General features: G+C 38.9%; 1 protein-coding gene across 4 annotated transcripts in view; it reads left to right on the top strand.

Annotated features, from left to right (window-relative positions):
• The window catches only part of LOC111417059 (muscarinic acetylcholine receptor), a 126,634-nt gene that overhangs the window by 49,755 nt on the left and 58,656 nt on the right, over nt 1-18,223 (top strand). For all 4 annotated transcript variants that reach the window (XM_071199239.1, XM_071199241.1, XM_071199240.1 and 1 more), the window contains exon 2: nt 2,018-2,178. In XM_071199239.1, the coding sequence (XP_071055340.1) occupies nt 2,069-2,178 (110 nt within the window). In that variant the 5' untranslated portion in view covers nt 2,018-2,068. The remainder of the gene's footprint in view (nt 1-2,017; nt 2,179-18,223) is intronic.

The following is an 18,223-nucleotide window of genomic DNA, read 5'->3' as shown; positions in this document are numbered from 1 at the left end:
ACAAAATTTCTTTAGAATTACTTCAGGAACAGTGTTTGTTAATACAATTTTTTGCTAACTGAAATTTTAATTTCCCTCTGAATAGTATGCTATCAAAATTAATTATCTCGATAATTATTGTTTTTATCCAAAAATGTTTTAAATAAAATTTATTTCAATTTCGATTTTGAATCAATTATCTTAATAAAACATTTTTACATCTCTATTTATTAAGCATCTAAGTGTAATTATGAATAAAAATTTTAAAATTATTATTTTGAGGTTATTTCCTTAATTATTGATTAAATCAAAAAAAAATTTTGACAAAGTTTGTTTAGAATTGTTTCAGGAACAATTTTTGTTAACATATTTTTTTTCTGACTTGTAATTTTAATTTCCCACTGAACAGTATGCTACAAAAATTAATATTTTTGAGGTTATATCCTTATTGTTGATTTAATCAAAAAATGTTGTTAATAAAATTTCTTTAGAATTACTTCAGGAACAGTGTTTGTTAATACAATTTTTTGCTAACTTGAAATTTGAATTTCCCTCTGAATAGTATGTTATTAAAATTAATTATCTCGATAATTATTGTTTTTATCAAAAAATGATTTAAATAAAATCTGTTTCAATTTCGATTTTGAATGAATTATCTTAATAAACAATTTTTACATCTCTATTAATTAAGCATCTAAGTGTGATTATGTATAAAAACGGAAAAATTATTATTTTGGGGTTATCTCCTTAATTATTGATTAAATCAAAAAAAATTGTTGACAAAGTTTGTTTAGAATTGTTTCAGGAACAATTTTTGTAAACATAATTTTTTTCTAACTGTTCTCTTAATCAAGATTTTTTGAGAACGAGTGGAGGGGGAAATCGTTTTGTTACAAAAGTTCTGTGCCCTAGATATCACTTCACTTCCTATGCGTATATTTGGGTAGTTTAATTTTCTCTTCCTGCTAAATATTATGGCCTTCGTCTTTGTAATTGATACGTCCAAAACCCTCCTTTCCAAAAATGTAAAAACAATCTCCAAAGCCTGATTGAGCGCATCTCTCTATGGTGCAGTCCGACGTAAATATAACAATGTCAACTGCATACGACACTGCAATGCGTCCAGTTGCCATTATTTCTTTATTTAATCCATTAATATACATGTTAAACAGTAATGGGCTGTTTTGTGGAAGGCCACTGTACCTTATCCTAGATCCTACTCCATCAGGGTCATCTTTAAGTTTCATCTTCTTCCATTGCAATAATGAAAATATAACATTTATGATCTTGGATGGCTTCGTGAGAAATACAGCTATTAATGGTATTCTTTTGGTCATTGCTGTTCCTGCTCGAATGCATTGTGCCAAAAGTAAAGTTTGGACGAGCTAGGATTATGGTCTGGAGATGTTTCTCTTTGTATGGACTGGGATTTTTGGACTGCAAAATTTTAAATAATAATATGCTTCCTACATTATTGCAGTTTTACGGAGTAGACCCATATTATTGCAACCTGTCATGTTGCAAAGTCCACCATTACTCTTGGTAATGGGGTTACCGCAATGGACGGGTCTCCACAGAGCCCAGACTTGAACTTTATCAAGTATCTCTGAGAAAAAACTTCACTTGTATCATGACAAAATTTACATAGACAATGTTCTCCTGGTATTTCAGGGACAATGAAATCTCTATTTAGCTAATCCAAACAGTTTATTTTCGGAAAAAATTGTATAAGTCTTGGATTCTCATTAAAATTAACAATATGGTTAAATTTAATAGAATAGTTTGTGACATAAGAGTTAAAAAAATTAATTAACGAATGAACAAGTAGGTCGAATTGAAAAATAAAAAGATAAAATAAAATAGAATTCGATGGAATTGAATCGATGATGATGGCTTCCGTGAAAACTCGTCACGGACAGGTTTAATTGAAACGATAATTGCCTTAATTTCTTTCAAACTTTTGCATCTTCTTCTATTGTAACTAAGTTGTAACCGAAAGCTGTAACAATTCCAATTTGAATGTTATTTTTTCTTGCAGTGTTTAAACAAAACAATCAAAAGGATATGAGGATGATAAAAGAAAAGTGAAATGGATAACCTGACGGATTCCTCTGTCATCAACAGTGCCAATATTTCAGAACCCAACGTGAATAGAACATCTAATATTTACTCAATAGGCCCTGAGTTTCTAGCTCATTGGTAAGTAATACTTTTTTTGAATCAAATACGAAGTAAAATTTAATACCATTCTGGGCCATTAAAAGGGAACTTTTTAGATATAACTTAACTTTGTGATTTCCTCGTGTTTTTGCGTGGAAAAGTTAAACTAAAATGAGTTAATCGGAATTTATATCCGTTTTAATATTAAATTATAATCAACTCTAAACAGCGCCGGGAATTTTCACATTTGTACTTTTATTTGCGTAAATAACTAGAAACGTTCGTTTCGTTTCAATTTAAACACGAACCGCTTTATTTGCATAGCATCAGGAATCAATATGGATGGAGAGCGATGCTTTTTCGGTGGATATTTCGAATTATATTTCTCGAAAATATTCTTTGAAAATCGGAATTTTTAAATTTTAAAACGATTTATCTTGGCATATCGATGAAAATCTTGGCCTTTTCCGCCATAGGAATAACTGAAAGATACTGTGGGACGTGTGCAATTTTCTTGAATCGATTCGAGGATGCTAAAAAGAGAAGGAAAAGTTCTGTTTAAATAGGTACTTAAAAAAAAATAAATCCGAATAATCTTCAATTGAGGGGAGTTAAAAATAATGGAAGAAAAAAAGATTTATCGACAGCTAACGTTGATAACGTAATAAATTTACGACCACCCCTTACAGATGTTGGTTTTTATATAATATTTCGTGATAGTGTCGTTTTGATTTATTATGGCTTGTTTTTATCTCGTACTGGTAATTTAAAACTACATTAATAATCTTCTTGATTAATATATTAACTTATTTATCAAATTATTTAGATACTTAATGCAAAACTTATGACAATATCCTTCTGAATGCAGTGTGTTATACAGGGTGATTCATTAGCTCTATGACAAACTTTGGCAGATGAAAGGTGATCCGATTCTAAGGAAAAAATGTTATATGAATATGGGTCCGATTCATTTTCGTTAAAGAGTTACAAGCCTTTGAAAATTTTACACAGTTTAATAGGCAAATGAAAATGTAACATAAAAAATAAGTTTAAAAATTACAAAAATTGTTCGAAATGTCCGCCTTCAGCTTGAATGCACGCCTCACATCGATGAAGTAAAGATTCTATCACACGACGTATGATATTTGGATCATTCCGTATACTATTAGCTGCATCTTGAATTCTGTCCAGTAGTGGGGATCGTGGTGGCCAGACTACTGGACTTCCATTGCCAATCAATGCTTCCAACACTTCCAATGCAATGTAACCAAGCGATGACTTCTCTTCCTCGATGTGGTGGTGCACCATCGTGCTGATACCACATATTTTGAACGATGTTAAGTGGTACGTCGTCGATAAAATCGAAAGGGTTATGTCCCAAGAAATTTCTGTACATATTTGCATTTAAGCGTTCATTTATCACCCATACAGGTAGCAAAGAATTGTTAAAAATGCCACCCCAAACGTTTACACTAACCGTTGCTGAAATCTTCCTGGTCTAATTGCATGTGTTGCACACATGTTCGTTATGATAATTATTTATGCCGTCCCTAGTAACACACGCTTCATCAGACCACAGAACTTGGGAAATGAAGTTATCATTTTGAGCATGTTGCTGAATAATCCAGTGGCAAAATGCTAAGCGTTGCTCAGTATCTTCAGGATGTAATGCTTGAACATTTTGGCGATGAAACGGATGTAACATTTCTCGATTCAATACACGCCATACAAAACTTTGGGATATTTGTAACATGCTCGCTATACGCCGAGTACTAATTGAAGGGTCGTCAAGTACTAAATCAATAACACGTTCTTCATTTTGTACATTCACATCATGGTTACCTGTTTCTCTCAGTCTGCGAAATGATGCAGTAAACACTGTATGGGCAGGTTGATGTCTATTTGGAAACCTACGAAGGTATTCTCTTGCTGCTTGCCAAGCGTTTCCGTTACAAAGCCCGTATACAAAAATAATGTCTGCATATTCTTCAGTCGTAAATACATGCATTTTCATTTTCGATCAAAACTCTGACAATTATAAACTTTGAAACACACGGAATAGAGTAAATTGAAATGTTTGACATAAAGAACTCAGTTTTGTTATCACAGCCAACTCTGTATTTGTGTTTCATAATTATTGTTGCGATTGTTGCAAATCTTTACTTCGTCGATGTGAGGCGTGCATTCAAGCTGAAGGCGGACATTTCGAACAATTTTTGTAATTTTTAAACTTATTTTTTATGTTACATTTTCATTTGCCTATTAAACTGTGTAAAATTTTCAAAAGCTTGTAACTCTTTAACCAAAATGAATCGGACTCATATTCATATAACATTTTTTCCTTAGAAGCGCATCACCTTTCATTTATTTATTTATTTATTTATTTATTTATTTATTTATTTCATGTGGGTACAGAAACAGGTCGAACCCAATAATACTGTACCACAAACAACCAATTGTATAAAAATAAAATAGAATTACAGTTCACAATACTAATAATAATGAATTAACATTAATGGTACAAAAGTGATTCAAAAGGAAAAAAAATAAAACAAAGTTTAGGTGATATAAATATATCATATATCAAATATCAAATGAACGCTCGAGGCAACACACCAACTGCAGCAAAGAGCAGTTTTTTAAATGCATAGAACGAATGCTGAAACAGATCTATGTTAACACGATTCGCCGATCTTGCCATTCTCAATAAAGGAGAGTTTTGACAGGCATTGGTTCTAGGAGTAGGTGTCATAAATAGAAAATCAAAGCGAAGTAATCTCGGAGGAACGTGAACACATATAGAACCAACAAGCATTGGAGAATCACACTTGTTGTTCAAAAGTTTGTAAAAATATAATGTATCCCCACAAAAGCGACGCTGGTTGAGGGTTAACATACGAAAAGAAGTGCAAGTTGATTCGTAATCAATGTATTGAATGGAAAATTTAAAACAAAGGTGTTTGAGGAATTTAGATTGAATACGCTCAATTCTAGATTTATACGAGAGATACTGAGGATTCCAAACGACGCTGCAGAAGTTAAGTGTGCTGTAAACATAGGCAAAATAAAGATTTCTAATTGCAGCAATGTTTGAAAAAGCTACCGTTGATCTCATAATAAATCCTAACATACGCCAGGCTTTGGAGACAACAGTATCGATATGTTTATCAAATAATAATTTATAATCAAATGTAACACCCAAATCTCTAATAAATGAGATACGTTGCAACCTCTCACCAGCGACGCTATAATTGTAGTGGATTGTGTTCACCTTCCTAGAGAAGGAAATAACATTACACTTTGATAAGTTTAATGAAAGGCGATTATTTAAGCAAAAAGCATGTAGATTGTTTAAGTCAGATTGCAGCTTAGAACAATCAAGAGGTGAGGAGATACGGAGAAAGAGTTTTAAATCATCAGCATACATTAAACATTGGGCATAATTAACGACGTCAAATATGTCGTTAACATAAATATTAAACAGTAAAGGACCCAGATGGCTACCCTGCGGAACACCAGAAGGAACCGACACAGGATTAGAGAAAAAACCATTAACCGAAACAATCTGGCATCTCTCCTTCAGATAGGAAGCAAGCCATTGCAAAAGATTTCCCTGAACACCAAACTTCTTTAGTTTGAACAGAAGTAAGTTGTGATCCACCCGGTCGAAAGCTTTACTAAAATCCGTATAAACTGAATCAACCTGACAAGAATCATCCAGAGTAGATAAGATATACTGGGTATATTCAAGCAAGTTACTCTCCACCGAGCGACCAGCAAAAAAACCATGTTGTCTAGAATTGATTTTAGACTTAAGGGCAAAGAATAGACGTGCATGAACTACTTTCTCAAACACTTTACCAAATGCTGGCAAAATAGATATGGGGCGGTAATCGGATATAGCACCACGGTCCCCAGATTTAAAAATGGGAAGAACAAAAGCCCGCTTCCACAATAAAGGAAAGACACCCATTATCAATGAAGCATTAAATAAAATGGTTAAAGGAAGGGACAGAGAGTGTGAACATTCCTTGATTAAAATTGATGGAATACCATCAGTACCTATACTGTCTGTAACCCTGATGCCCATCAGGGCCTCCTCAACCTCAATTCTGTCAAACTGCATCTGACTCAAAGGAAGGGTATCCATTTCTATACAATCTACATTCTGCTGGATTGGAGCAGGATCCACAAAAACCGAAGAAAAGAAATCAGCAAACAATGAGCATACTCCGACACCATCGCCGACAACAGTTCCATTCCATGACATCGTAGAAGGAATGACATCCGCACGCTTCTTAGACTTAGTAAAAGCCCAAAACACCTTTGGATCAGATTGCATATTACTTTCAGCTCTTCTAACATACTCCATGTAATTGTGATGGATTAGATACTTTGCACGACTCCTTAGAATTGAAAAAGTAAGGTAGTCAAGTCGGTTTCTAAAACGCTTCCATCTACAGTGCGCCCTCCTTTTCTCTCGAATTACTTTAATGGTACTGTATGAAAACCAACTGGGAAAACCCTTCATAGCTTTGCGTTTTAAAGGGACAAATTCGCAAATAGCAGTATTAACATAGTTATAAAAAATTTGAACAGTGATTCCCAGTCAATTCCATTAAAGTACTCATTCAATTCAGGAAACCGGGCTTTTCTAAAACAAAAAGCATCACCATGATGTATAGATAATGAACGAGTAAATGAAATTGAGCAGGAAAACTTTAGAGTGGAGTGTGCACTGTCCTCAGGAAGCAATGGATCACTACAAAGAGATAATTGATGTACATCGGCAGAATTCGTAATAACAAGATCAAGTGTGTTTACATAAGAATTTTTATGATAATTTAGTTGGTTAAGTCCGCAAAGGGAAAGAACATCCAGAAATTCACTGGAGCGGGTGCTGACGGATCCGAAAGCAGTGGCGAAACCGGAATCCAGGTCAAGTGACCAGTTTAATTCAGGCAAATTAAAGTCTCCACAAATTATAAAACGATCATTAGGTTTACTTTCGATAATTAATGTTAATTGATTTAAAAAATTATTTAGGGAAGTAATATCGTGAGGGGGAATATAAACGCAACAAATATGAATCGTCGTGCATCCCGAGCGCAACGTTACACCGACAGCGTCAACACCAGTGAACCAGGCGGCCTGAAGAATTGCAGGAAGATACGCTGCAACTCCAATAAGAACTCCCCCACCGCGCAAACTGTTGTCGGCGACGTTTGGGCGATCGCATCTAAAAACATTAAAGGAGGAAGGAAACCCTTCAGACGAATAAATACCGGGATGTAGCCACGTTTCAGTGAGGCACACGACATCAAAATCCGCATTCAAGAGGTTATTATGCAAAGATTGCAGTTTGGTGCGAAGACCCCGAACGTTCTGATAATAAAAAGATAAAGCCATTGTACTAATAATATCATCGAGAAAAAAAAATATACAGTAAAAAGCAGAAAAATTAAAGTTTATCAACATCGGTGACTTTCCTAATTAGTATAGGGCGGGCAGTTTCATTCTTACGGACGTAAACTCTACAATCACGCGTCCAGACAAACTTGTAGCCCTTCTCTCTGGCAGCCTTCCTTACGTTACTTAACAAAAACTTATTCGCAGGCGTCAGATGTTCGTTGATGAAACAGCGTACAGAGACACCATCAATAGACAGGCCAGGTGGCGAACCCGGAGGACCAGAACGCTTCTTTAGCTTTGCAGCAGCCAGAAAGTTATCTCTGGTGAGACGACTACAAAACCTGACCACAATACTCTTAGGATTCGTTCCACGATTTTGATTTTGATTTCCAGGACCGTGCGGGACACGATGAGCTGCGTCCACATCCGTTGAAGACACAGGAACCCCAATAAAATCACCCATGGTTTTCAACACCATCAAAAGGTCTTCATTATCTTTTTCCGGAACGCCTTGTAGTTCTAAGTTATTTCTTCGGGAGTATTGTTCCAGGTCACCAACACGACCAGACAAATTATCTACTTGTTTGCGCAGCGACATATTTTCAGCATTCAGTTTATCTATAATCTTCAATTGATCCTGAAAGCGTTCATCTGCCAAAGTTTGTCATAGAGCTAATAAATCACCTTGTATTTTTAAAGAAAACATTTTGCTCCATTGCAGAATTGTAGAAATTTTGAATATGTACTAACATTCATTTCTAGACAATGCAACTATTTTGCAATATATTTGCCTCATCCTTACTGATTCAATGATCTAATTTCAATCTTCCAATCAAGGCAGTTTAAAAAAAAGACAATAGATGCTCTAATCTAAATCCTTTCAACTACCATATGGTTTGACGTCTGAAACAAAACATTTGTTGAATCATTCTGCAAAGATAGCAGTGGTCACCCAGTTCTTCTGTCTGGTCCTGCCATAAGTTGTTCTACTTGACATTCGGTTCTAGAGGAGATCACTTTCATCTGTATGTTTGGGATTTATGTTGCAAGTTTTAAATTTAAAATTTAAACTATATAAAAAAAACTTCTTACTTGCTTAATATCAATTTATTCGGAACCGGTTTCGAGCTTAGCCCATCATCAGTCGAATCTACGTAAAAATAATTACATTACGATCAATTAAATATAATGAGAAACACAATAAAAATTTTACAATCATAAACTTTCTGTCAAATAGTTAAAAAGAAACCCACGACGTCATTAAAACAAAAATTATGAAAAGAATATAAGATTAGAACTAAAACTAGAAACTTTCGGGTTTTGCCGTGCGTCTTTTAATAAAAGGTTTGACGTTTCGGATGCCATGTTGCAACCTTCTTCAGAAACTGGTTCGAAGTGACGAGATCAAAAAATCGGTAACTATATATAAGTCGGAAAAACTAATTAATAATCAGTTAACGCTAATTACAAATTAATTAATAACTAATTGCGTCGCGTCCGATGTGAGGCGGGAAGAGGTCTTCGTGTTCACCACCATCTTCCATGTTCTGCTAAGCTCCCAGCCATCCTCTCTGTTGACGTTATTTTTATGTCGGTGAATCTCTATGGCTTCTCTTGTCAGTCTTTGGTAGTATCTGTTGTCCCTAGCCAGCACCTTTGTTTGTTCGAAGTCTATTCGGTGCCCCTCTGCATGGCAATGTTCCGCAACCGCCGACTGCTGGATCTTCTTCAGCCTTACATCCCTCTCATGCTCCTTGATGCGGCACTCGACGTTGCGTCCAGTTTGGCCAATATAAACCTTCCCACAACTACACGATAGTCGATAGACTCCCGCTCCTTTTAATGGAGTTAGTTTGTCCTTGGCTAATTTTGCTGACCGTGCCGTACCGCACTACGATGTCGTTCTTCTTGAGGTGCCTAGCAATTCGTTCCGTTACACCTGAAACATAGGGAAGACAGATAAATCCAAGTGGTTTTGTACTTACCGTGTCTTCTTTCTGCTTTCGCTGCTTGATGGCCTGGTTGATGTCCCTCGAAGTGTATCCATTCTTCTGCAGCACGCCTCGTAGAAAGTGTTGCTCCTTCTTCAAGTTCTCTCCTTCACATAGTCTCGCTGAAATAATGTACGGATCACGGACCTCTTCTGTTGGGGATGATGATGTGAACATGCCTGTAAATACCTGTTGGTATGGGTCTTCTTTCGGTATACACCAAGTTCTATATCTCCATTTGTCGTCCTGGTGACCAACACATCTAGGAAGGGTAGTTTCTTGGCAGTTTCTGTTTCCATGGTGAACTTAATCATAGGATGTTGAGAGTACAAGAACTCTTGGAGCCGTTTTTGACCATGTTGCCATATCACAAACGTGTCATCCACATATCGGAGCCATAGTTTTGGTTTCCACTGGCTCTTCTTCAAAGCGTCCTCTTCGAATAATTCCATGTAGAAATTAGCTATAACTGGCGATAGTGGAGATCCCATGGCTGCCCCTTCGAACTGCTCGTAAAATTCTCCTTTCCAGCTGAAATATGTCGACGATAAGCAATACTCCACCAGATCTGGCACGTATCCTGGTAAACCCTCCGGAATGAGTTTTCGGCGAAGACCCTCTAGGTACCCTAGTAAAAAGGGATTCCACATCGAAACTTACCAACATATTCCCAGCATCCAGCTTTACACCTTTTACCGATTCCACAAAATGTGTAGAATCCCTAACATACGATTCCGTATTACCTGTAAAGGGGGACAGAATCTTTGCAAGATGTTTAGCCAGCTGGTATGTTGGGGAGTTAATGGCGCTGACGATAGGGCGGAGGGGGACGTCTGGTTTGTGAATCTTCGGTAGTCCGTAGATTCTTGGTGGTACCGGCGCCTGCACAAACAAACATTTCTGCTGTTCTGCTGGAATTCCTGTGGATTTTATCAGTTCCTTCATTTTTCTAACGATTTTGTCTGTGGGGTCCTTCTTGATCTACCTGTAGGTGGCTGGGTTTAATTCACACCGGCCGTGAAAGCCTTCGTACTTATAATAATGATGTATGTTATTGTGAACAATTAAAGTTAAATAAAATTGTATAGATAAAATATTGTAAAATAGTTTAAAAAGAACGAAACGCACGAACAAAACTTGACATAGGCACACCAAATTTTGAAAAGTTAACTTGCCATAGTAAAGTGATCAAACGTTCTAGACCGCAGTTCTCGGCACCAAAACATACTCCATCATGTTGCTTAAGCTTGTTCTCAATCCTAAATTCATATCCCAAAAATTGAGTGTTTTCTGATTTTTTAAACAAATGTCTGCTGGAGCAGATTTTTCTAGAAAAATTCGAATAACTCGAGAACCGCTGAATCAAATTGCAAAAAGTAAAGTTATTTATAAACCTTGAGAACAGGCAAATCCAAATATGTAAAAATATACAGGGTGTTTCATTTAAAAAAATAAAGTAGGTGGCGACTTCCGGTATAACCGGAAGTGGTAGAAATCTGCAAATATTTTAGTCGAAGAGAACGCAATTGATAATACTTAAGTCTGAATTTTCAAATTTTTATTTTGGCTAGAACCCGAGAAACGTTTAATGACCGGTCTCGCTGAGACACCCTGTATAAGAAAATCTTTTAAATATTTAAATAAAGGGTTATATTCAATGTCGATTTGATCATTCAATTAGGTGTATTCTTTTTTTCTCTTGAATTTATAAATTTCATATTGTTCTAGTAAGTCCATTTTTGGGCCTTTACTACATTGATGAATATGAAATTGTAGTATTGACATTAGCCGGTTTTCGAAAGATATCAAAACAGATCTTATTATTTATATTCTTAAGTTGTAAGTCGAGAAAATTAAGTGTTTTGTTTTTTTCTATTTCCAAAGTGAAATTCAGATTAGCTGATTAATATAGTTATGGAAGAGCTCCAGTGAGAGGGGATCTCCATCGCATATACAAAAAACAACCTAACCCAAGTAGTTATGTATTGTTTAAAAGGATTACAGTTATTAATAATAAAAGTATTTTCACTGTGGTCGAGGAATATTTCAGATAGAAGCCCTGATAGTGACATACCCATGGGCAGGCCTTCGTTAATCTTGTAATAATTATTATCAAAAAGGCAGTAGTTCTGTGTAACAATGTGTCTCAAAATTGTGCTTAGGTGATTCACAATAGTTGTTACTGAATTTTTGAAAAATATGTGATGCAAGTAGAAGAGTATATTCTATGGGGATATTTGAATATAGATTTGTGACATCAAAGGAGATAAAGATTTTATTATTAAGGTCAATATTCTTCTATCTCGAGAAAATGATAGTGTTCTCTTAATTTTCTATGTATGTTGTGAAGCATCTCGTAGTTTCTATTAAATTTTCTGAACTTTCATCTGTATTCCACACTTTATCAATGAGCTATGAAACCAACAATGGCTGGTTTGCAAGATGGAAGAAGAGATGAAATTAATTTCTTTACTTTCCTACTTTATAAGCAGAGTAGGAAACTCCATCCGAAATTGACGAAGCTATAATAAAAAACAAATTGGATTGGTTATTATTATTATTATTATTATTGCTGCCGGGCTGAGGAGGGCTGCCCCTCTCGTTACCGCGACCTATAAGATCTATTGTAACTTTAGCCCTCCAAAGGTTTAGGGCAAATGTAGGTCCTTAATGAACCTTAGTATTGTCCTGAGGTCTTGAACCTTTATGTCGGTAGGTAACAGGGGAGTTTTACCGAAGACGTTGTGCCTTAGACGTCCTCTGGCGACGCAATTGCACAGTATGTGTTCAGCAGTTTCTGACTCGTCGTTGCATAGTCGACAAGTTTGATCCTCAGCTTGTCCAATGTGGAAGAGATGGTATTTTAGGGGCACTGAGAGCGTTCTTAGATCCCCTTTGCTGAGGCATAAAACCTCTTTGGTTTTGTTTTGCCTGAAAGTTCTTTCCAGCGTAAGGCTATCTTTGAAGCCTCCCAGTTGTTGATTATTTGTTTTAGGTGGCTTTTTTGTAGTCCACATCCAGGTTGGGGTTCAATGTTTGCTGCCTCTTTGGCCAGCTTGTCGGCCTTCTCATTGCCCTCAATGTTGCTGTGACCTGGAAGCCACCATAGGGTAACATCATTGCCCCTAGCGAGTTCTCTCAGGTTGTTGGTGCACTCTCTGATCAGTGCGGAGCCACACGTGTAGGCCTGAATTGCCTTTAAGGCGGCCCGACTGTCTGTGAAAATGTTTATGGATGCACCTTTTTGTCCCTTCTGTAGGTTCAAAGCGGTGCAGAAGTTTATAGCAAGAACTTCTGCTTGGAAAATTGTTAAGTCCGAGCTGAGGGGCAATTTGATGTGGCTATTTGGTCCACTGATGCCCATGCCTACTCCAGATCTTACTGTCTTTGAAGCATCGGTGTACCAGGCTAGGGCTCCTCTTTTTAGTTGAGGCCCTCCTTTCGCCCAATCATCCCTGCTACTAAATATGACCTTATACGGTTGGTTGAAATTGTATTCCGTCGGTATAAGGTCCGTTTTAATTTCAATCAGGTGATTTAGACATGGGTCTTTGAGGATCTCGAGGTGTCCTCTGAGATTACCCTGCATCAACTTGAGTGAAGAAACTGTTTTCAGTGATAAGGCACTTAAGGCTGCCTCCTTTTGTATATATATGTGGAGCGGTGTGAGACCGAGTAGGGCTTCCAAAGCAGCCGTCGGACAGGATCTCATTGCACCCGTTATGTTAAGACTGGATTTGTGGCAGCTGTTGTTGAGCTGTCTTATGTTTTGTTTTTGGCCACCAAACCAATGAGGCGTAGGCGACCATGGGTCTGATTATTGCTACGTAGGCCCAATGAGCCATGCGTGGTTTGAGACCCCAGTTCCTTCCTAGGAGCCTGCGGCAGATCTGGTTTGCCATGATGGCCTTTTTCCTCACCTTATCTAAGTGTGAGTTCCAGTTTAGTTTACTGTCAAGTATTACCCCTAGGTATTTAGTTTCTGTTTTGAGGTTAATAGTTCTACTTTCAATGGAGGGTGCTTTTATTTGTAGCTTCCTTCTCCGAGTGAAAGGGACTATTTCGATTTTATTGGGATTGATGCTGAGCCCATTGCTTCTGCACCAAGTACTGGTGAGTAGTAGGGCTTTCTGCATTAGCTGAGTTATGATTGAATCATATTTACCTCGGATTGTGATTACCAGGTCATCAGCATACCCTTGTATCTTAAATCCGTTTTTAGTTAGGGTGTTCATCAAGTCATCAACTACCAGGCACCATAATAGAGGTGATAGCACTCCCCCTTGGGGACATCCTCTTAGCGCCTTTATAGTCAGCGACTCGCCTCCCAGACTGGCTGTGATCTGCCGACTTTTCAACATGGCTATACACCACTTGATTGTCGACGGATGTATGTCTTTTACGTTTAAAGCCTTCTCTATGGATTCATATGAGGTGTTATCAAACGCACCCTCTATATCTATGAAAGCACAAAGGGCTATCTCTTTGGTTGCAATTGCCTCCTCTAAGGTGCTAGTCAAAGCATGGAGAGCGGTAATTGTTGATTTTGCTTTCTGGTAAGCATGTTGGCTAGGGTGGAGTGGATTTGTGAGAAGCACTCCATTCCTCAGGTATTGATTGATTACATTTTCCATCCCTTTGAGGAGAAATGAAGTTAGGCTAATTGGTCTGTACGCCTTGGGGTCCGCGTTTGAACGCCTACCACCTTTAGGTATGAAGACCACCTTTACTTTCCTCCATAGAGTGGGTATATAGCTAAAGCTGTAGCTAGCTGTATATAGGGATATTATTATTGGGAGAAGGTCTTCTAAGCCTTTTTGCAGAAAGATAGGCAGAATTCCATCTCCTCCAGGTGATTTTAGGGGCTTGAAATTCGAGATAGCCCACCTTACTCTGTTGGGTGTGAAAATATTCCCAGCTGTGCTGCGAACCCTACCTGATGGACGGGTTATGTCCATTACTTCAGGGTCGGCATCTGCATGGGGGCAGACTTTTGAGGAAGGAAAGTGTGTGCTCAGTAGGAGTTCCAACGATTCCTTAGCATCCTCTGTATATTTACCATCTTGTTTGCATAGGTGGCCTAGATCAGTGTTGTGATCTTTTGCCAAGATCTTATGCAGACGAGCAACTGTAGGCGTATTGTCTATGCCTTCACAGAAGCTGCGCCAGGTTTTTCTTTTGGCTTTGTGGATAGCCAAGTTATATTCCGTTAGGGCTTTTCTATAGACATCCCATGTTTGCTCGAGTTTGGAATTCCTGACTTTATTATATAGTCTTCTAACCATGACTCGCTGGTTTTCAAGGTCCTTATTCCACCAAGGCACATTGGATTGTGCTCTTTTGTGTTTTATTGGACAGCTTGATTCATACGCACTATGTATGAGATTGTTTAGTTGAACAGAGGCTATTTCGAGATCCTCTCTGCTTTCAATCTTTGTTTTGATTTCATCAACCTCTTCGCCGATGTGTCTATAAAAAGAGCACCAATCAGTGAGTGAGGGGATTCTGAATTCTGTTTGTTTTGTCATGTCTGCTACAATGACAAAGCGAATATGCTTGTGATCCGCTAAAGTGATTTCACGCGAAACATGCCAGTTTGCGATTTGCGAACTAAGGCGAGGCGTGGCTAGGATTATGTCTAACACCTCTTGTCGACTCTTGGTAACAAAAGTCGGTACGTTACCTCTGTTGAGGATATCTAGATTTGTAGTTTGAAGATATTGGTAAAGATACTCACCCCTTTTATTTGTGTCTGAGCTGTTCCATGCGAGATGATGTGCGTTCGCATCGCAGCCCAGGAGGAGTTGTTTCCCTCTCTTATTGCAAAATTCGATGAGGTCTTTCACCTCTTGTGGCGGTGGATCGTCCGATTCACCGGGGAAGTATGCCGAGGCTATAATCGCCTCTTGCTTACCTCCCGGCGTCGGCAATACCGCTGACATTGCAACCAAGTCCCTAGAGATAAACTGGGTTAAAGGTAGGCAGTTTAAAGAGGATTTAGCGAGTATCGCTGCTCGCGCAGGGCACTCTCCTCTGTGATACAATAACTTACCTGCTTTTGTTGATAATCTTCTGACTATATACATATGGTTCCTGAATCAACGCAACATGTATGTTGGGGCTGTGGAAGCCCTTGACCAGCACGTCGGAGGCGCTTTTACAGTGCTGGATGTTGGCCTGGATGAAGCCTACTCCCGCCATTATTGTTTGGCGGATGCAATTTTGGGAGCGGCAGTTTTGCCCTTACCCTTTTTTTTCGGAACTAACCTTACCTTTACCCTTCTTGGGGTCCTTGGCGGTTCCGGAAGTTCCAGGTGTTGGTTCGGGTTCTTCCTTCTGTGGCGTAGGCTTGCCGCTCTTTTGCCTCAGGGTGATTTGCCCGAACTTGTAGCTAACCTTATAGTTTGTTCTTTTAAGGTTCTCTACGGAGGGATGGTCAACGGACAACGTAAGAAAGGCACTGCTGCCTTCGGTTGTCCTTTAACAATTTTTAAAATGCGGTCTGATTTCTCATCCGCACTGTTGGGGAAATAGGCGTTCATGATAGTCGCTTTAGGTAGCTCCTTTTCATCGGTAGCCATTAGGGATACGCCCTCCCATGGTTGTAGGGTTGGAGTTATGGACTTTATCCAGTCCGCTGTTTCCTGGTTTTCGCAGTTGACTACCAGCCATCCTGCCTTAAATGTGGTGCCGAGGAACTTAGGCTTGATGTCGCCTTCATGTCCCTCGCTAAGGTCCACAATTCTTGAGATGATGACCTCTTGAATAGCCTGCATTTGGGCTGTTGTGAGGTTCACCTCTGGAAGTAGGGAATCTGCAATACCCATCTTTTTACCTTCCAACACCTGCTTGAAGCTGGCAGCTGTAGGCTTTTGCCCCTGCGGAAGATTGCCTCCGCTAGGAGCGCTACGCCTTTCAGTAGCAGCTCGTTTGGTGTCGGGCCCTTTAGGCGTTGTGCTTTCGGAGCGAGGTCTCTTAGCCCTCTTCTCCTCCTCACTGATAGGCTGTGTGGCCTTTGCTCGGGCTTCCTCGAGAGTCAGCCCTTGTTTGAGCAGCCATCTGAGCCTTTTCCGTGCTGCACCACATAACTTTTTTTCTTTGACTTGGAGCTTCTCTATGCTCTCCTGAAGTTCGATGGTCGCAGACGTTAAGACGCTGCTGGCACTGGAGGAAGCGGGGGACAGTGTAATGTCCTCTGCGCTTTCACTAGTTGAAGGCGATTTTTGCCTTGATGCGCTCGGAGTTGCATCTACCTCTACTATAGTTTTTTTGTTACTCTGTTCCATGAAAGTCCCACGAGTAGCTAGGGAAAGGAGGTCCGCCGCGACAGAGCCCCGCATGCCGCAGTAAGAGGATTTTGTTGAAACTGGAGGTCCCCAGGTATCCAGAGTCCTCTTATTAGGAACCAAGTATTTCCAAGTATTGACTTTGGGGTTTTTATTGAGGTTGTCTCCTCTTGATCCGGGCGGTTAAGCCAAGATCCCCCGTGCTGGAAACCAGCACATGGTATGACGGTTGCTGTAAACAGCAGCCGGCGCCGTTACCCTTCCGTGCAAGTCCTTAGCCACGACACGACAGCTTGGACAGGGCCGTTGGAGTGCCATTTAGTTAGTGAATTCCCTTACCCCAAAGGAGTAGTGGAAGCCACACATCCAGTGGTGCCACGAGGAGGCAGACACTCGATGGAGCGCTTCCTCCACCCCCGCAGAAAGCCACACTAACCCACCCTAAAGCAAGCGTGCAAACTATTCTACAAGCAGTGGCTAGTAGCGCTACCAAACCCACCAATTGGATTGGTTAATTAAAACATGAACTGAGCTCTCTTTCTTCAATCTGTCAATAAAGGCATTCTTTTCTGGTGCAATATCTTGCATCAATAGTTATTAGCATAAAATTTACTTCCAAAAGTATTCATCGCGTTCAATATGCCCTCCTCAGCTTTGTATACCGAAAATACAAAAAAAAAGTATCTCTGTTGAATTAAATGGCTTAATATGACACGACGTAAATTTGCATATTTCTACCACCGATTCATTGTGACTAAATCCTTTTCCTATTTATGGAATAAGATTCGTTTCCGCTGTGACATTCATAATATTAACATCCGCTCAAATGCGCATCATTCTCAATTATTCAAGCGTTCTGTGAAAGTGTAATTGTGAAAAAAATTGAAATTCGATTTGGCCATAAAACAAAAAAAAATTGATTGATATAAAAGTTTTAAAATCTTTTCGAGAAAATAAATAAAAATTTGATAAAAGTGAAAAGTCGCATGAAAAGACACGTAGGTAATATATATATTTTCCGATAGCCTGAGGGGATAAGATTCGCATTGAATGATGTGACGGAAAATTGATCAGACCTATATACGTTCACGTACACGCGACAGGGAGCCCATATCTCATCTTATCGAATAGTTATTTGTTTCTCGGGCCTTTGTGGGATCTCGAATAGGAAGAATTTGTTACCGTTCCGAATTAATCGAGAAAACTTTTTGAGAAACCAATACGGTCGAGATGAAAGGACTCGGAATTACACGAAATCCCGGTAAGGCACTAACAAGATCCTGCGGGCCACTTTGATCTTGGTTTCTCACTCTCTCCAACTCACTCCACACACGTGGCTCGCACTACACATACGACGCGTGTTTGCACTTGTCACACAGTCAGATCGGATACCCA

This window comes from Onthophagus taurus, chromosome 10 (assembly GCF_036711975.1).
Source record: "Onthophagus taurus isolate NC chromosome 10, IU_Otau_3.0, whole genome shotgun sequence".
NCBI lineage: Eukaryota > Metazoa > Arthropoda > Insecta > Coleoptera > Scarabaeidae > Onthophagus > Onthophagus taurus.
This window is presented reverse-complemented; position numbering and strand designations above follow the sequence as displayed.